The sequence below is a fragment of the Oryx dammah genome, unplaced genomic scaffold, assembly GCF_014754425.2.
Source record: "Oryx dammah isolate SB20612 unplaced genomic scaffold, SCBI_Odam_1.1 HiC_scaffold_2, whole genome shotgun sequence".
NCBI lineage: Eukaryota > Metazoa > Chordata > Mammalia > Artiodactyla > Bovidae > Oryx > Oryx dammah.
Genome location: NW_024070186.1, coordinates 88,580,557 through 88,600,946, shown reverse-complemented (window position 1 = coordinate 88,600,946; position 20,390 = coordinate 88,580,557). Strand labels below are relative to the sequence as shown.

Genomic DNA, 20,390 nt, shown 5'->3' with positions numbered 1-20,390 from the left:
TTGGGGGTCTCGGCTGGCTTGACGTTACCCAAGGGTTTGGGGGTCTCTGCTGGCTTGGTGCTGCTCAAGGGTTTGGGGGTATCAGCCAGCTTGGTGTTGCCCACGGGTTTCAGGAACCCTGAAGGCTGGGCATTGCCCACAGGCTTGGGACCTTCTGCTGCCTTGGCATTCAAGGCCTCAGTGTTATTGCTACCATTCTCTGTTGGTAATTTTTTCTTACTGCCCAACACTGAGCGAAAATCTGGGGTGGCAGGTTTTGGAGGGGGTACCTTCTCAGGCACAGGGGTCTTGGGAGTCCCCTTCTTGGCCAAGACAGAGCGGAAGTCCACCTGCTGGGGGCCATGCACTTTCCTCTCCTCCTCCGACAGGGTCTTCGGCTTTACTTGCCGCTGCAGGTTGGCGCGGAAATCCATCTGCTCAGCCGGGATCTCCTTCAGGTCCTCTTCAGACAAGGTCTTTGTACTCACCTTCTTGCCCAGGAGGTCGCGGAAGTCCAGCTGCTCAGCTGGGATCTCCTTCAGGTCCTCTTCAGACAAGGTCTTGGTGCTCACCTTCTTGCCCAGGAGGTCACGGAAGTCCAGCTGCTCCACCTCCTGCTGGCGAACGGCCTCCTCCGTGTGCTGCCGTGTCTCCACGCGCCTCTTGAGCACCCCACGCACGTCCTCGCCGTCGTCTTCCACGGGGGCACCCTGCCCTCTCGCCACCGGCCAGCCAGGCCTCAGGCTCCCGTAGCCGTCACCACCACCACCACCATCAGCACCAGCTCCTCGGCCACAGAGGCCCTCGCAGCTGGCAGGCTCCCTCCCCCTGCGACCAGTGAAGGGAAAAAGGAAAGTAGCAGGAGGAAAAGGGGCCGGGTAAGAAAGAGACGTCAGGGAGAGCAAATCCCCGAGGGAGGGAGGGAGGGCGGAGGAAAGGGGAGGCCGAGGGGCCGGCCAGGCCGTGTTTATAGAAGGGAACTTTGGTGAGAGGCGCTTGCTTGCTTAGTTGGTTTGCTACATCGGTAATGACTTCAGTAGCCTTATAAGGGTGTGTGCAAAAAAAAAAGAAAAAAATTTACCCCCCCTCCTCCCCACTTCTCCCTCCCTCATTCCCCTTCCAATCTCTCTGTCTTGGCTCCGGCAGCCTCAGCTACAGGATACAAACAATCTGGGGCTGCCGAGCTGGGCCTGCTGGGACCAGGAGGAAGGTGGGTGGACAGTGGCACAGGGCCTGGCCTGGCAACCCCCCGGGGGACACTCACCGCAGGACCGCCCTGGCCGGGCTGCTCTGTAGCATCAGGGACACCTGGCAACTGCATTGGCCAACACGGTTCCTGAAGAATTCAAGAGATCAATACAGATCAAGGGGCTTTCTAGGCCAAGGGCCTGCCTTGTCTAGGGCAGCAGGGAGGGCAGGGCAGGCAGGAGTTGGCCACAGGTTGGCTCCAGGGAAGAGGGGACCATGGACTGAGCTGTGACCTAACACACCCACCCCAGACCTAGGTTCAGGGCAGGGCCCTCCTCGACTTTGGTCACCCTTTATCTTTCCAGCTCTTGCTTAAAAAGGAAAAAAAAAAAAGAATCAGCTAAGGTAGGCATCCAGAAACAGGAATACTTTTCTGTAAGTATATTATAAAAATAGTACAATGGACAGTCTAGGAAGAGTAAAGACTAAAGCTGCTGAGGTCTGTGATGGAGCTGCTTGGTCTAGACTGTGTGGCCCCACTAACCTTGCCCAGTGACCCTGAGTCTCATTCCATGCCCCCTTAATAGTGGGGTGATCATTCCTTCTACTCACAAGGTGCCCCCATCTGCTGGGTCCCCTTCACCTACTCGTGAAATGAAAACACCCTCTGATCCCTACCCAAGTGACCCTTTTTCTTCTTCTGTCACAAAGAGAGGGCTCGGGATTCTTTAGCCCACTGCTAACACTGTCCATGAACAGCTGGGGAAAGGGGCTCGGGAAAGGGGCTGTACCATACCCATGCTGTGCTGGGCTTACGGCAGATGAGCCGTCAGATCCCACAAGGCTGCCATCTGCTGGCAGGTCTGGGCTCTGACCGGCCCAAGAAGGTGCTGCTCAGACTGGGGGAAGCCGTGGAGGCAGATCTGATAGTCAAAGGCGACTCTGCCTGCTAATAACCATGTTTTATGTGGCGCCCTCCATCTTTCATGACTCACAGCCACTGTGTTTCTTGTCCCCACAACAGCCCGGGGAGGTTCCCAGCATTCTCGTGCCCACGAAAGAGGGAAGGAGGGGAGGCTCAGGGTTTCCAGGATGCAGTGTTGGGCTCCTGGGGTCTCCCACCCATTTCCTGCACTTGTCCACGTTGTGTGCACTTCAGGGGCTGGCACCAGCCCCAGGTCCCACCGTAGACCTAATCCCTCTTATATTCCATCTCCCCTACTCATGGCAGATCTGTGAGGTGGCTGTCAGCAACTGTTTTTACAGGTGAGAAAAATGAGGCTTATAAAGGTTAAGTAACTTTGCCTGAACTCACAGGGCTGGCTAGTAGGGAAAAGGGTTGGAACCTGACTTGTAATTTTCCCATCCCACCCTACAGTGCTCTTCAGTACAAATCTATGCTGGGACACGTGTGTGTTTGTGTGTGTCTATGTGTACATGTGTATATCAACCACATGTAGATGGGATCTACCTGACGGGCACCTGTACCTGCCGGTCCATGATTGGGAATGTGTGTATGTTACCCCTACATGGACAGAGAGCTGAGCACATGTTCCTGTGGCTCTTCCAATTACCTTGCTTTGCCTGCTCCCCCTCCCAATGCAGGGCCAGCTCCAGGTCAGGCACCGGCAGCCCATGGTGTGGCCGATGATTCTTGAGGGTCCTGCGGGTCACTAATCGCTCCTCAACACTGGGAACCCACTTGACAGAGGAGAGGTTGGCCTTTCATGCTCCCTAACCTTCTCTCATCTGCTGGGTACCTGCTGGTTACCTTCCTCAATGCTCGGGCTCTAGCGGGCGCAGATTCAAGGTTCAGGCACCCCGCTCTGGGCAGTGTGAGCACCCAGGGTACTTCTTTGCTCCACAGACAGCACTTAGATGCCTTCTCAGAACCAGGCTCTGGGAAGGCTCAGGCCCTCAGAGCATCCTGGGAGCTCAGCACAGAAAACCACCAGGGCTTGGGTGACTCACAGAATAGCCGTGGGGGTCACTTGTGGCTGAGGCCTCGCCCCTGAGCACCCTGCGTCTTCCAGGTTGCTGGCTAGCAGGGCCCACTCTGTTCCCACTTTTCTTGTAAGCACAGGGTTCAGGGTCTGGGGTGGGCATGGAGCATGAGGACAGGGTGCCCCGGGGCCATGTTTTCCAGGGCACCCTTTTTGACATCTCCTCTGCTGAGTCTCCTCCTGACACAAACAGAACATAGCCCAGATGCCCACTGAGCAGATGTTGACCACATGGCCATGCTTGAACCCCAGCCAAGCCCCTCAGAGGCTCTCAACCGTCAGGTGCCCTGACCCCTGAGCTGAAGTGAGCGCTAGCTCCCCACGGGGGAAGCTGGCAAGGGCTTCTGTTGTTTTCTATTACCTGCCTTGAAGAAGAGGGTGCAGGCAGCCTGCTGCCCAACCCTTCTCCAGGCTTCATGTGGGGGCACCCAGACAGTCTGAAGGGGCAGAATTGGGAATACCACAGCAGTCCCACTAAAGAGATCATTTCTTGGCATGATTTGGGGGTCACTATTTCTACAGCCACACACCGAAATCTCTGCTAGACTCTTCTTTTAACTTTGTATTTTGTATTTGAGTAGAGACAATTAACAATGTCGTCATAGTTTCAGGTGCACAGCAAAGGGACTCAGCTATACATAGACATGTGTCATTCTCCCCCAGACTCCAATCCCCTCCCATCCAGTCTGCCACACAACATTGAGCCGACTTCCCTGTGCTAGTGGGTCCTTGTCGGTTATCCATTTAAAATATTTGGCTAGACTTTTAAGGCAAATCATGGGTTTATGTGGAAAGGTCAGAGAGGCAGGTTACCTGGGACCCACATCCCAGATAACCTAACCAGCTGATCAGCCTCTTGGGGCCTCTTTGGTGTCGGCACAGACTCCATTACAAAGTCAGGCCTGAGGCTGAGGCCCCAACCCCATGCCCAGCCCATGTGCTGCCACAGAGGTATGGGGCTGTCACTCTGTAAGTGACACCTTTTGCACCCAACAGAATCCACTGTGTTCCCTATCTCCTAAGCTCTGAGTCAGAAGCCCACTCTCTGGTTATAAAATCTTGGACCCTGCCCCACACTGAATCACCCACCCCTGGAATGGATTCTATATGCAAAATTAAAGAACTAATTTCCTGGCAAGTATCAATCTTTTCAAATATTTCAGCTAGAATTTGGAGCTGATTTTTGGACATTTCCCCCTTTAGTTCAGGAGAACTAGGGAAGGGAAGGTAGGAGTCAGCCGCTCATATGTGCCCCCAGCTCCCGCAGCAACAGGCAGCACCTGTCCCACCCCCACCCTCAGCCCAGCTTCCTCCCAGTCTCTGTCCTTGAAAGGCATTCTGTCCTGGGTACAGGTCTGATTTCTCTCTAGGTCTGGGTCTGAGAAAAGTCAGAGGAGCCCCTGGCAGGCCTGGCACACACTCCCCAGGGCAATTTTCCATGGACTTGCCTCCTTACTGGGGAAAAAGCCAGGGCCAGGGAGCAGCCTCCCAAAGGAATGAGGAGGCTGGACTCAGGGGAGGGAGGAGGGTGAGGGATGCATGTTTGGGGGCTCCAGTGTGACGTCCTGCCCCAGGTCTCCCAAGTTCCCAGTGCACTGAAACAAAGCACGGAGGCGCATCTGATTTAAAGACAGAGCCAAGGGTTCCAGTCTGGGCTCTGCTACTCACCTTCGGGTGGCCATGACCTTGAGGCCGCAGCTTCCCCCATTATTAAACAAGGAGGCAGTTCAATAACTTCTGAAGTCCCTTCCAGCTAAGACAGTCTAAGTTTTATGACTGTCCCCAGCTGGGCCCAGACAGTCTGCCTGCCGACCTCCCAGTGCAACCCTCCACTCTGGCCTGGCAGGCTTCCCACAGCCTTGCTTTGCTCTTTCTTACCCTCTCACACTCAGTCTATCCAATGAGACTTGCCTCATTTGCCTCAAAATCCCACAAAAAACTCATCTCTTCTAGGATGTCTAGCTTGAGTACATGAGTACTGTCTCAAAGCACTGTTCCTTTCATACAGACGAGCTCTATTCTAACACAGAATCAGTTTCCATTATTTGCACTGGCCGAGAGAAGAAACTATTTTCTATTTTGGAGGCAGATTGGTCTTCCTGATAATAACTGGTTCAGGAACTAGGCTAAGGCCATTGGTGGGTTCTGAGCATATTGCTGATGGTGATAGGATAATCAATTGGCCCACAAGCATCTCATCAGCTGCCACGGATGTGGTATTACCTCAGGTGAGGTTTGCTGAGCCTTGCCAGCTAAGTAGAATTTCCTAGCAGATCCAAAGATGCCCAAGAAGTAATAAGTGGCTATTTTACTAAAACTCACCAAATATTGGGATGGTTTGTTATGCAGCAAAAGCTAACAATTCAAGTATAAAGTACACGCTCAGAAAGGACCCAAGTAGATGGAGCACATGCTAGGTTTTGTCCTTACTTAGAGCAACGCTCCATCATGGCAGTAGCTTTGGCATATGTTCACAGAGCCCATCTGTAGCTCAAAGCCCTGAACACCGTGGGCTCGGTACAGGAAAATGACTGATCCAGGAGAGCAAGCCCCTTGTCAAGAGGCCAGGCCCCTGAGCCAGCGCAGTCCAACCATCTTCAGGATGTGGCAAGTCTGTCTGCAGAGTCACGGTACAGACAAGTGCCCTTTTTCAGTGCTAATACCAACCCTAGGGGCTGGCGTTCTGTCCCCATCAACCCAGGGTGGACATGGAGTTTCAAGAATTAGAGCATTTTAAAGGTGGAAAAATATTTCTGGATCACATCCATTTAACAAATAGCTGCTGCTGCTGCTGCTAAGTCGCTTCAGTCATGTCTGACTCTGTGCGACCCCATGGACGGCAGCCCACCAGGCTCCCTCATCTCTGGGATTCTCCAGGCAAGAACACTGGAGTGGGCTGCCATTTCCTTCTCCTAACAAATAGCTACCAAATGCCGACTATGGGCAGACAATGTTCTAGGCACTGGGAACACAGCAACGAGCCTTCATGGAGCTTACCTTCCTATGTTCCCTAGAAAGACCTTGAAAGGGAGGAGAAATGAATGGGGAGAGTTAATGTCCCTGTAGTGGTTTTAAATGTCTACAAACTCTTTGATACTCCTGTCTCCAAGAGGAGAACTTAATTCCCCTTTGCTTGAATATGGGCTGTACTTACTGACTCACCGCTCATGGATAGAATGTGGCAGAAGTAATGACTGCTGAAGAACGGTCACAGGAGACTGAAACTAGTTGTCCCCCTTGGACCACCAGCTCTGGGGAAGCCAGCTGCTGTGCCATGAAGATGCTCAAACAGCCCCAGGGAGAGGTCCACATGGCCAGGAGCTGAGGCCTCCTGCCAACAGCCTTGTGGGTGAGTGAGCCGTCACAGATGTGGGCCCTCAAGCCTCAGTCGCGTCTTCAGAGACAGTAGCCCCTGCTGACCTCTTCACTGAAAGCTTGTATAAAAGCCTGAGGCAAAACTCACACAAACTGTGAGAATATTACTGCTGTCTCAAGCAATACGGGGGTGAAAGATAACAAATAAATTCCCTTCATGGGACTTTCCTGGTGGCAAGAGTGGTAAAGAGCCTGCCTGCCAGTGCAGGAGATATCAGAGACCAGGGTCTGATCCCTGGGTCAGGAAGATCCCCTGGAGGAGGAAATGGCAACTCATTCCAGTATTCTTGCCTGGAAAACCCCATGGACAGAGGAGCCTGGCGGGCTACAGTCCACGGCGTCACAGAGTCAGACGTGATTGAAGCAACTTGGCACAGCATACTGCCTTCACAATAGATAACACTGCTTTCCCAGTCTTAACTCATCTTTCCTCACTCATATTCTTCCTATACCAAATAATGGGGGGAACAAAACCAGGGTGTAATAAGATGGAGGCCTCTGGGGAATTGCGCTCAGAAGGGAAGGCTCTCAATAAACCTCTGCTGTCTTGGGGTGGAAGAACAAAAGCTCGTCAGTAGCACCAAGCCTGCTCTTTCTTTTCCCTGAAGCCCAGCCCCACATTCTTCTGCGGCTCCTCTGGCTTCCCAGTCCCAGGTAGTGACTTTGCCAGGAGGTAGGGACTGGGTGGGGAGGGGTTGGAGGAAATCAGCAGGGCATGCAGACTCACTTGAGCAGGATCTCATACTGGCCGGCGTGCCAGGGCTGCACGTTTTTCAGAACCAGGGTGAACACGTCCTCATTCTGTAGCACCTCGAAGTGGCCAGTGTCTCTGGAGAGGGCTTTGCCATCTCGGAGCCAGTGCACAGTGGGGAAGGGGTCGCCGGCTATGGCACAGGAGATAAGGACACTCTGGCCCAGGCAGGCAGTCACCGAGCGGGGCTTGCTGATGAACCAGGGCTGGGTGCCATCCTGCGGCTCTGAAGTTAGCAGAGGGTTGAGTTAGAGAGGAAGGCCTTTCAGCCGAGAGCATCCACCTAACTCTCCCAGGTGGTGAAGGTCAGAAGACAGCATGTTACCCAAAGAACAGCTTATCCAGAAGTGACTCTTATTGAACATTCAGGGAGAGCACCTCCTTCTCGTGGCAAATCTGTCTTGGTTGCTTCTCAGAGGGCAAAATTAACATGAACTTGTAGCAAGGGGAGGTCACCTAGAACGTACGGGGCACTGGGCTCGGGAACAGTGATCTGTATGATGAAGAGCTGTCCCTTGCTGTGTGTGCTTACCTTGTCTATCCTCTTAAATATGGGTTCTCTAAAGGCAAGGGCCCTCACAGGCCCTCACCTCCAAAGCTGTCACTGCCAAACTGTTAGTGTATTAGGAGACTTCTCTCCTAGCACTCTACGCAGCTGCTCACCAGTAATCCAGGGAGAGCAGGGGCTTCCAAAGGCAGGAAAGGGTGGACCCCTCAGCCAGAGCCTCGGATGGAGGATGGGGAGCTTGCCACTGGGGCTGGGATGGAACCAAGGGAGCACAGGAGATGGTAACAAAATAGGCCCACATGGTTTCCTCACCTCCAGATCGTCTTTGGAGAGACCGTAACCACATAGTTACCCCGTCCCTGCCCCGCTTCTGGTCACCAGGTCGCGGGTCAGCCCCACCTTGCACGGTGAGCACGGCCTGTGTGCGGACCTCTCCTGCGCTGTTCCAGGCCTCACAGGTGTAAGTGCCCGTGTCCTCCGGGAACACTTCCTGGATACACAGGCTGTGCTGAGTGCCTCTCTGTTCAAAGTGGAAGTCCTCGGACTCCTGGATCTCAGTCCCGTCATGAAGCCAGATGACCTCTGGGGGCGGGTTCCCTGAACGGAGAGGAGCAGCAGGGGGGCTGGTCAGAGAGGGGCTTCCCTGGGCTGTGGGCAACTCTGCTTTGTACTGTGACATTGCATTGCTTCAGTCTTCCCATCCATAAATATTCTAACCCTACCTACCTCATAGGTTTACTGGGAGGGTTAAATAAATTAGTACCACCCCCTTAGCAGCCCACTAGAAAAGCAGATTAGAGCAGCACCTGGCACAAAGAAAGTACTCAATACATGTTCATTATAATTACTTAACAACAAATTTGGGGAAACCAGGAAGAATCCAGAAGTGGAATAAAATGATGATTTCAGAGATGAAAAACATACTGGTAGAAAAGCTTTTAAAATCAGAATTCAGACTGATAATGCTGAGCGGTAGCTGAATCGGTGGGTTCCAGCTCATTTCCTGCCCCGCACACCTCACACAGGACTTCACACAAACTCCCTTGTCAGTTTTCACCAAGGAAGGGCTCCGTTAGCACTCCATTTTGGTTCCATGCAAATGTCCAAGGGTAAAGACGGGTGTCAGGCTTTCCAGACCCAGCTCTTGGTGGATAGCATTTTCAGTTTTTGCTAGTCTACTTCCCTGGGGGTAGCTTCTAGCAATTTTTAGAGGGGCATAAAACAACAGCCACCTGTGAGGGTTCCTCTGTGGTAAGAGCTGAGCCGTGGTGTTCTGCTTCCAGGGGAGCAAGACCCTGGGAATAGCTGCGTGGTGTCAGGCTCTTTCAAGGACAGTGAAGACTACCACCTGCCTCGATGGGTAGCCAACCCTGTGTCTGGAGGCCAGGGGGCCTTTGATTTCTAAACTTGAGGAGTGTGTGCAGGGGAGGGGACCCGGCCTCTGCCTGTATTATCCAGGGACTGCCTCCAGCCTTCGGGAGCAGGGAGTTCACCCTGAGACCACGGGTTCTTTCCCAGCTCATCCTTATCGCCTTTGCTCCAGAGAAACTGAAAAACCAGAGAAGACCTTCAGGCTGTCGACAGGACTTATCAGAGGCCAGCACAAGTCTATGTCATTAAGACTGTGCCAGGAGATTCCCCAGGCTTCGCTTGCTGGCTCCCAGCAAGCACTGTGACGTCTTCCACTGGGCTGCTCACCCCATGCTCTTGTCACCCCGTCCCTATGTGAGAAGGCCTCTGTCCCATCTTCTCACCGTAACACTTGAATACAGCAGCTGTCTTTCGAGAGTCTGGGAGTTCTCACATCATCTGGTTTTGGACCAGTGTTCACAATCTCCAGTTACACTGGCCATACTAGGTTTTCAATTAATCCCCCACCTCTCTAGCATGGCCATCTTTTCCCCTGAACCGCTTAACCTTGAGTCCAGAAAATCCTGCCAGAGAAGACAGAAACGAGGGGCCAAGAGGCCTCCTTTCTTCAGGTCCGTTGACTGACAGCTCCAGGCTGGTGTCCTGACGGATGAATGAGCTGAGCAGGCTGTCGGGGAGCAATGCCTATGTTGCAACCATGCCCATTCTCATGCATGCCCAGAGGAGAGAGGCGTGGGGACAGACCTGACACCCGGACTGTCATGGTGACCTGGCTCCCGTCCATGACGTGGAGGTCAGAGAGGCCCTGCAGGAAGAGGGGCGCGGCGGGCTCGCTGGGGGCTGCGGGCAGGAGGCACTCGCTCTTCTCCTCACTCTTCTTCTCTGCGTGGCAAACAGAGTGTGGGGTGAACACCCACTCATTCATTCCACAGACACGGACTAAAAGAGCACTCAGCATATGAACGTGCTGGGGCTCAAGTTCCCGCCAGAAACCGGCTACGGCCAGATAAGGGGTGTGGGAGGCCCGGGAGACCCCTCGGACAAGGCGTGGCCATTTCCCTGCATGGCACGGCAGTGCTCTTGCCTCCCAGCAGGGAAGCACGAGGCCTCTGGAGGGCCACGTCCAACCTAGGCTCTGGGTCCCCAGGAGCACTTCAGGGGGGTGCAAGTAGTGGGGGAGAGCCAGCGCTTGGCATCCTACGAGCTTTTCACCCCTTAAATTTTATTTACTCTTTTGAATAAGTGACGCATTCATATGGCATAAAGCTCAAAAGGTACAAAGAGAATGTGTACAGTCTCCCTCTACCCCTGTCCTCTGGCCAAATGTCTCTCCCCAGAAGCAACCAATTTCCAGCTTCTTGTTCATCGTGCCAACAATGGTCCATGTGTATAACACACAATAGCACATAGGTATACACTTTTATTTTTCTTCTCTTAAAAGACTGATAGCAAACTATATACAATGATTGGCACCTTGCTTTTTCATCTAACAATACAGTCATCCCTTGGTATCTGCAGGGGATTGGCTCCAGGACCCCTTGCTGATACCAAAATCTGCAGCTGCTCAAGTTCCTTATATATATAAAATAGCATAATATTTGCATATAACCTAAAATCCTCCTATATACTTTAAAATCACCTCTTGATTACTTATAACACCTAATATAATGTAAGCACTATATAAATAGTTGCCAGCGTGGCAAGTTCAAGTTGTGCTTTTTGAAACCTTCTGGAATTTTTTTTCTCAAATATTTTTGATATGTGGTTGTTTGAATCTACAGATGCAGAACCCGCAGGTACACAGGTAGGACTGCATATCTAGATGCCTCTCATAAAACAGAACTAGAGAGCTTCTTCATTGTTTTCTATGACTGCATGGTGCTCCGTTACTATCTCCTGAGATTTTAAGCACCTCAAGAAAGTCAAAGACACTACATCATTAGAATGACTAAAATTAAAGACTGGTCGTCCTAAGGACCTTGCCGGCGAGGAGGTGGCACAACCAGAACTCTCCGACGCTGCTGGTGCAGGTGCAAAATAGTTCAGACCCTTTTGAACACAATCTGACAGTTTCTTAAAAAGTTAATCATTTAGCACATGATCCATTCATTCTATTCCTGGGTGTTTACACAAGAGCAATGAAAGCACTTGTCCAAACAAAGACTTGTACACAAACATTCATAGCAGCTTTCTTCCTAATGGCTCCAAACAGGAAAAAACCCAAATGCGCATCAACAAGTGAATGAATAAACACACTACGATGTATCCATACCAATGGAATACTATTCAGCGCTAACAGAAACACTACAACAAGGACAAATCTCACCCAAATTACCCTGAATGAAAGAAAGCAGACCAAGAAAGTACACTGGATCATTCCATTTATATAAAACTCTAGAAAAAGCAAACTATAGCGACAGGTTTTGGGGGGCAGGGGTTGGGGGATAGATTGTGAAGGGGCATAAGGAAGCATTTGCAGTGATGGAGATGTTCATTTCTTCAAATCCTGGGAAAGGTTTCATGTATAAAGGTTCAAGAAATGAAGTGACGTCGCTCAGTCGTGTCCAACTCTTTGCAACCCCATGGACTGTAGCCCATCAGGCTCCTCCATCCATGGGATTCTCCAGGCAAGAGTACTGGAGTGGGGTGCCATTTCCTTCTCCAGGGGATCTTCCCGACCCAGGGATCGAACCCAGGTCTCCCGCATTATGTAGGCAGACGCTTTACCATCTGAGCCACCAGGGAAATCCTAAAGGTTCAAAGTAAACACCATAAACATATGCAGTTTGTTGTACAGCCAAAATGGGGAGAAAATCTCTCTCTGGGAGAGGGAAGGAGTGCCCCAGCTAGTCAGACAGAAACTAGAACAACTCTCTGGATTCAAGGCTGGCCCACTCACCCCCGTTCTGTTCTCTGGGGGAGGTAGGGTAATAAACAGGCTTTCCTTCATTCTCAGAATCCTCCCTAAGCAGGGCTCTGACCTGCCTCATGAGAGCCAAAGGGAAAGGGGCAGCAGAGAGGTGAGCTGGTGTCTGGTTCCCACAGCTCCCAGCTGCTCAGCCTCTGATCCTGCCCTTCATCCTGTGAGCCACAAGGTTCTGATCTTCAATAATTCTTTTTCAGTCTTTTGGTTTTTGTCTTGGTTGGGGGCGAGGGGCGGGTCTGGAGTGGGCAGGGGTAGAGACAAAGAAGGCTATGGTATCTCTAAGGTAAACTTTAAGTTTGGGGGCAGGGGGACTGTGGTATTTTGAGTTCTTTTTAGCCCAGAGCCACACAAACCAGATCTTCTCCTGGAAGCCTGTAGCCATGACAATACATTTCTAGGCTGATTTACATACCTGGGAAAGGCCTAACTCCAAACTGGCCACTAAATGAAAACAAAATATGGCATACTCAGAACATGCCCTGTACAGCCTCTGGGGCTGATGGTGGGAGAGGCTGGGAAGACCAGGGAGGTAGGAGGACAAGTTTCCCCAAGGCAGGTGCTGTGTGAAGGGCGTGGAGCCAGAGTGCAAGGGGACACAGGACCCATGCCCTGGCATCATTGCCTCTGACAGGGGCAGCCAGACACCCTTGGCAGAAGGCCCAAGCGGTGGGCTTGAGGGACCCAATATTGGGAATGCTTAGATCTCCCTGGGCAAGCAGGCTGCCTCAGGAGAGTTGAGGAATTTCCTCTTGCACAGAACAAAAAGGCTCAAGGACAAAATGTTTTCGCCTGTCCAGAGCCCTCCCAGTTCCCGCCTCTCCACTGTCTTGGCCAGAGCCCCAGCTTCACAGAGCTCCCTGCAGACGGACTCTCATTCCCAGATGCTTCGGGAACATCAAAACCTCCAGCTCCCTTTCCTGCAAGCAGTTACAGCTCCTCCTTGACCCCTCCATGTGTTAGGTCTTCCTGCAGCTCAGTTTCCAGGCCTGGGGCTTTGGCAAAGCCAAGCCACCCTACAGGTCTCAGCCAGTGCAACTAAATGCCCATCTGCACCTCCCTGCCCTGACAGGGTGTCCTGGGCACTGCGTCCCACGTGACAGCTCACTGGTTCTCCGAAAGCCACTGAAATGTAGGATCTGAGGCTGGGACTTGGTCTTGGGCAAGGCATGCTCTCTTTCTAAAGCTTGACTTCCTCAACTGTATTTAGGGGAATAACAGTACTATTATAGGACCTGGGGGGTTTAAAGAGATAATATATGAAAGTACTTTCTCCAGCCACCCATCATCCACATTTGCAGGTGTGTGAGGCTGGCATGAGCGCTCACTCACACCTACCTCTTGGGCTTAATTACCTGGTGGGTTTATCAGCAGCAGAAGAAAAAAATGGAGCCTCACCTCAGGATTAAAGATTCTCATTTCTATGTCAACGAAGGGAAATACTGTGAAGAATACAAATGTGTTGCTTAAAAATATGGATATACCTAAAGAGAAGGAAATGGCACCCCACTCCAGTATTCTTGCCTGGAGAATCCCATGGACGGAGGAGCCTGGTGGGCAACAGTCCACGGGGTCGCAAAGAGTTGGACACGACTGAGCAACTTCACCTCACTTCACTTCACTTAAAGTAAATCTAAATTTTGAGAACAAAATTCCACTGCACTCCTTCAGAGAGAGATGAGTGACAGTGTCTGAATCTGTGGAAACTGCCCCAGGCAGGCATTTAGTTCCAATGTCACCCATCGTCTTTGACCCTGTTGTTGCCTCCCCAGCAAGGGCCCCACAGCAAGAACAAAGAGCAGAGGGAAGTGACAGGGAGTAAATGTGCAGAATGAACCTGTTCTCAAGCCTGCCGTTCAGGGTCACGTGGGACTAGAGCCACAGAGAGCCGAGCTCAGCCCCAGTCGCCACCCCAGAGTCTTCACAGAATGAGAAAAACAACCAAACCTCCTCTACAAACACACTCTGGGCTCAGATCCCGGAGCCAATGAGGATATCAGTTTTAGGACAAGCAGCTTCCTTAGGCAACCCCAGAAAAGCAGCCCTAACTTGAATCCTGAAACCCCAGTCCCAAGCCCACCACCCAACTTTACTGGAGAGAGGCTGGGACGTGCTCAGGTGAAGTAAGCTACTCAAGGTCCCCGAGCCAGTGACAGGCAGACTGAGAGCTCAAACCCAGGCCTCCTGACCATGAGGCCCAGGTGTTCTGAGACTTTTCCAAGGGAGCCAGTCACCTGCAGGGGTGGCCATGCTGGACTCCCCATGAAGACAGATGTGCTATGTGGACCCCCATTCTAGACACCTGACAAGGGAGGAAAGCTAACATAGAGCAGGGAAAGTCAGGGCAAAGGGCGAGGTATGTGTTTGTCATTTAATTCCAAAGCCATACACAACTTACCCTGGCTCATCTGTGGCCGATAGATGACGTATCAGTTTCTGCTCCCTCTTGCATGGACTTAGATACAGTAAGAAGAGACAGATGGAAATGGGTGTTGTGAGCTCCTAGCTCGAGCTGTGTGATCTGAAGCAAGTACCCCAGGCTAAGCCTCAGTGTTCTCTCCTCTAAACTGATAAGAATACAGTTATCATCAGTTACTGACGATCCTGCCCAAGTGATAAGGGGTAATGCACACATCATTAGTATAATGCATGATAAACACTGCCGGATTTTCAGATGATTCAAAGAAAGGACATATATAAAACAGCTAAAGAATATCTGGCACATAATAAGTACAAGAATAAATGTTTTGTGCCTTTCCTAATCCGACTGTTTTTGGTTAGGCAAACTCAATCTGACAATAACTATTGATACGATGAGAAATGATACAATATGGTCTCCTCCCAAACCAGGGTATTCACATATAATTGGTCAGAGATCTGAAAGGTCTCAGCAGCAGAGATTACATTATAACAATGCCTTACAAAGGTCAGCATTTAAGGATTCTAAAGGATATCTGCAGCTCTCAGTTTATGTTCAACACCCTCTGAAGTTGGGAAGAATGTGCCCTCATTTTACAGCAGAGTGAGCTGGGACTCAGAGAAGGAAGCTGGCAGAAAAGCTGACAGGGCCAATGGGGTCCTGGTTTGGATGCTCCCTTCCTGACCTGAGAACAAAGGCCAGTCAGCTAGATTCCCCTGGGAGCTCTCCGTCCTTGTGCTCTTGCCCAGAGAGCTGGTTCTCCTAGAGACGTCTCTCCTGGAGTCGTGGTTTAGCTGTCACCTGGCGCAGTCCTGGTTTCAGGCAGAGTAGGTGGACCAGGGTCTGAGGAAAGAGGCCCCCGGGGGCCACAGCACCTCAGGCAACCTGAACCTTTTTCATTTGGGGAGGGCAGACTCTGGCTGTGGTACACCAAGGGATGCAATGGCAGACTTGCAACCCAGCTCAAATGGGGCCGGATTAAATATACCCCAGGTCCCCCCCCACAGCTGTGCTTCCTCTGGTCTGCTGAGACCAAGCCCACAGGCCCTTTCTCTTTGGAATCTAGGGCGGGCTGAGCCTCCTTGATTTATGGGCCTAGGACTAAATTTCTGAAGTGAGCGTGTCTGTTGCTCAGGTACTCGGTCAGTTAGCCAATGGCCCTCCACTCACTCGCTGGCTCTCTCTGCCATTAAACTGGGCAGCCTGGTGTTAGTGGTTCTGTTCCACACTGAGAGAAGGGAGAAGGGACAGGACTGTCCTCTGGTGGGAAAGACAAGAACTGAGAGCAAGAACAGCCAGAAGCAGGGCACATGCTCGGTCACATTCAGCTCTGTGCAACCCCGTGGACTGCAGCCAGTCAGGCTCCTCCATCCATGGGATTCTCCAGGTAAGAATGCTGGGGTGGGTAGCCATTCCCTTCTCCAGGCAATCTTCCCAACCCAAGGATCGAACCTGGGTCTCCTGCATTGCAGGCAGATTCTTTACTGTCTGACCCACCAGGGAACCCCATAAGCAGTTTATTGACAAGTAAAACATGATGTCATGTAGATGAAACTATAGCAGGACTTAGGAAAGGGATAGAGGAATGAGAGGAGAGAAGAGAGAAGCGGGGAGAAGAAAGGAACATGGAGAGAGAGAAAAGGGAGGAGAGAGACAAAGACGGAGAGAGAGACCACTCTTTGAGCCTATAAAGACCCTCCAGAGCTTCCCTAGTAGCTTAGCTGGTAAAGAATCTGCCTGCAATGCAGGAGACCCTGGGGGGATTCCTGGGTTGGGAAGATCCCCTGGAGAAGGGATAGGCTACCCACTGCAGTATTCTTGGGCTTCCCTGGTGGCTCAGGTTAAGAAATGGTCTGCAATGCGGGAGACCTGGGTTCGATCCCTAGCTTGGGAGGATCCTCTGGAGGAGGGCATGGCAACCCACTCCAGTATTCTTGCCTGGAGAATCTCCATGGACAGAGGAGTCTGGCAGGCTAAAGCCCAGGGGGTCGCAAAGAGTTGGACACGACTGAGTGACTAAGCACAGCACAGACCCTCCAAGTTTTCCCTCCTTGGCCATTTATGCTCTGTTTTGACTCATCAGAAACTGTTTCTGAAGACAGTCCCTAGTCATGAACTTAAACATAAAACTCTTGCTCTGGGGAAGCAAAAGTATCAAACAAATGACTTCTCAGAGACCCAGAGCAGCAGAACGAGCATGTGGGCTGAGGCAACTGGAGGCCTAGAGGGGCTGCCTGTGAGCTGGCCTATTGTGGCTGCTGACTTGACATCTGAGCATCGGTTTTCCTCATCTGTAGAATGGAGTTCATTCAAAAGTAGAGCATGGAGTCATTATGGGAATTAAACAAAACAAACTGGCTTTAACTGATTAGATCATTTATCAAAACAATGTTCCTCATTAAAAATGATAACTGATGGTCTCGTTTTAACACTTACAGGAACTGATATAATCCCAATAATAGGTTTTGAAAAGCTCTTATTTAGAGGAAGTTAAGCATCCACACAACAGGTGCTATTTGCTACTTTTCTCATTAATTCTCATACAATAACTAGTATATCATGCAGATGACATTACCCTTATGGCAGGAAGCGAAGAGGAACTAAAGAGCCTCTTGATGAAAGTGAAGAGCAGAGCAAAAAAATTGGCTTAAAACTCAACATTCAGAAAACTAAGATTATGACATCCAGTCCTATCCCTTCATGGCAAACAGATGGGGAAACAGTTTAAACAGTGACAGACTTTATTTTCTTGGGCTACAAAATCACTGAGTGCTGAGTGCTGAAGAATTGATGCTTTTGAACTGTGGTGTTGGAGGACTCTTGAGAGTCCCTTGGACAGCAAGGAGATCAAATCAATCAATCCTAAAGGAAATCAATCTTAAATATTCATTGGAAGGAGTGACGCTGAAACTGAAGCTCCAATACTTTGGCCACCTGATGCAAAGAGCTGACTCATTAGAAAAGACCCTGATGCTGGGAAAGATTGAAGGCAGGAGGAGAAGGGGGTGACAGAGGATGAGATGGTTGGATGGCATTACCTACTCAATGGATATGAGTTTGAGCAAGCTCTGGGAGATGGTAAAGGACAGGAAAGCCTGGGGTGCTGGAGTTCATGAGGTTGCAAAGAGTCACACACAACTGAGCGACTGAACAACAATGACAACTGGTATAAACTTGCTCATCAAAACTGGAGACATGAGCAAGGCCTTGGGCTTTCTTGGGCTTGAAAATTAAGAAGCCACTACAGCTTTGTTATAGTGCTGGTGTGGATCCAAGTGTCTTCTTTTGTCCTGCGATCATTCGCCTGTTCTTCCCTTCTGAATCTTTCCTCACTTTACATGGGTTTAGCAAGAAAAACACTTCTGAATTTCTCCTTAGACAATTTCTCTTGGAAGTTTTTTCCACCTGTCAACTTTTACCAGCTAAGTTACTGCTCTCTAAAGCGCCCCATGTTTACGGACTGAATTCGCATTAAATGTACGTGAGTAGTTTGCCTTGAAAATGGCTCTTAGAAGGCTCCCAGCTCATTCAAAACTTGTGTCAGATTAAAATAAAAAATTAAGAATGTCACTTTAAAGTGTTTAAACAGATGATGACACCCATATGAAACAGACAGAATTCTCTACCATCTAAAGAGCTCCCCAGGGCTCCCCCTAAGAGGGACCACCGCCTGTCACAGTTTTTACTAAGTCTTGCTGTCAGAGCCTCAGGCCCTGTCAGTAGTTTCCCTGACACCAGCGTCCCTGGATCCACAAGTTGTCACCAAATAGAAACGGACATGGAAGGGCCCTCCCCTACTTCCTACATCCCCTGCCCCCTCTCAGGTGTGCCGACACATGGACCTCCTGAAGATGCACTTAGGGAGAGGGAAAATTATTGCCTTCATCTCTGAGCTACTAAAGATTTTCCTTAAGTTTTGAAACGGAAATATTTTGTTTAGTCATAAAAATGCAAAATATCTTTCCAACAGCGAATCCAATTCACTCCACACACTGTTATACTATTCACCCTGTTACACTAGGAACGTTCAGTGAATCACCAATGAAAGACAGTTCCAGAAGCACACTCGTCCCTCCTTCCTTGATGTGGTGCTCAAAATCCAGCAGGGTCCAGGGGTCTCAGTCTGGCCTCCTCCTTTCCCTAAGCTCCAGGACTGCTGACTCAAGGGCTCATCAGGGTTACCTTTGCCCAGCCGCTCTCCATCGGGGCACAGTGCAAATCCCTCTCCAGGGACGTCTGTGAACTCTCTGCCAACAAAAGTCTGTCTAACTGAATAAACCGACTTGGAGAGTCAGCAAATGGTCTACTTGTTGGACAAGAAAAGAGAGCCTTTTCTCCATAGCCATGCCCTCTCTTTTGGTTTTCCTTCTCCCCACTGATTTCTCCAGACCCTAAGAAGCAGATGTGAAGAAGTAGAAAGGAAAAGAATGAAAGGAAACAACGACATATGACACTCCCTCTCCCTCCCAAAGAATCTCTGACCAGTAATGATAGGGTTGCCAGATGGAAGTGGGACCATATTACAACCACAGCCTTCTTAGTGCCTTAGGAGTTATAATCAAACTCTAAACGTAGAGGTAGGCCATCCAAACCAGCCCGTGTACCCTCTAGAGGCTCGTCTGGAAACCACACTCTCCACCGCACTGTCAAAGCGTGGATTGCATTTTGCCATTAGGAACACAAAACTGTAATTCTGGATGGCATTCCTGACCAAGGACTCCAAGTGAAAAAGTGCTACCGATGGCCTGCAGTGACCTAGAAGGAGGCTGTGGTGTGACACGCTCAGTGGCTGTGGAGCATGAATTTAGCAGTCTCATATTATGTGGGATATATATGTATCTCATATATGTGGGATAGCCCAGGGATCACATCATGTCTCTGCATTGGCATGCAGATTCTTTACCACTAAGCCACCAGGGAAGCCCCCAGAACTTTCTTTTTTAATACACTTAAGAGGCTGTCAGTGCTTAAAGCAAGGGGCTTCCCAGGTGGTGCAGTGGTAAAGAATCCCTTTGCCAGCACTGGAGATGCAAGAGACACAGGTTCGATCCCTGGGCAATCCCTTTGCCAGCACTGAAGATGCAAGAGATGCAGGTTCAATCCCTGGGCTGGGAAGATCCCCTGGAGAAGGAAATGGCAACCCACTTCAGTATTCTTGCCTGGAAAATTCCAAGGACAGAGGAGCCTGGTGGGCTACAGTCCATGGGTTCACAAAGAGTTGGACATGACTGAACACACACACACACACACACACACACAGTGTTCCAAGCTGCCCCACAGAGGGCTTGTCACTAATCTGAAAGCCAGCTGGGCTCTTACTGATGCTTTCATTGTCCAGAGAATGGCTGATTCTCTGGTGCCCATTACTTTCATTAGGGGCTCTTTATCAAAACAAACACTCTAGTAAATATGCTTATTACATTTCATTTTTTATTTTAGAAATCAGGGTTTTAAAAAACTTAACTTATCCACATTTTATGTCCTTCGGTGCCTTTAAGAGCCTAGCAGGCCTTCACTTAAATAAACAAAACATTAGGCTAAGACACTCTGTCTAAATGGGCACATTAGCAGGTTAATAAATCTATAGTCACTTAAGAATTTTAGCCTTGACAAAGATACTCCAAGGGGAGAGTAATTAAAAAGATACTAGTCTAAGGAAGCCCCTGTACCAATGACCAGTGCATATACACTGAAATATTTACTCTCCTCTGATATTCCTGGGTTCTGCAGGAATTTAGATTAATCATCCTTAGATTAATCACCCAGGTTCTATCCTGGGTCAGGAGGGAAGATTTTCATGGCCTGGTTAACTACTGGGGACTTTTTCCTAGTATGGGAGGAGGAAAACAGGAATATTTGTTGGGGGGGTGTTT

General features: G+C 50.3%; 1 protein-coding gene across 5 annotated transcripts in view; it reads right to left on the bottom strand.

Moving 5' to 3' along the window:
• Positions 1–20,390, bottom strand: part of MYLK (myosin light chain kinase) — a 195,697-nt gene that overhangs the window by 84,224 nt on the left and 91,083 nt on the right. For 2 of the 5 annotated variants that reach the window (XM_040250388.1, XM_040250395.1), the window contains exons 12-16: positions 9,920–10,057; positions 8,204–8,401; positions 7,273–7,522; positions 1,244–1,315; positions 1–807 (exon numbers count right to left, since the gene is read on the bottom strand). The exon at positions 1–807 is cut by the window's left edge and continues 413 nt beyond it. In XM_040250388.1, the coding sequence (XP_040106322.1) occupies positions 1–807; positions 1,244–1,315; positions 7,273–7,522; positions 8,204–8,401; positions 9,920–10,057 (1,465 nt within the window). The remainder of the gene's footprint in view (positions 808–1,243; positions 1,316–7,272; positions 7,523–8,203; positions 8,402–9,919; positions 10,058–20,390) is intronic. The other 3 variants (XM_040250400.1, XM_040250401.1, XM_040250399.1) reach the window with 2 other exon arrangements.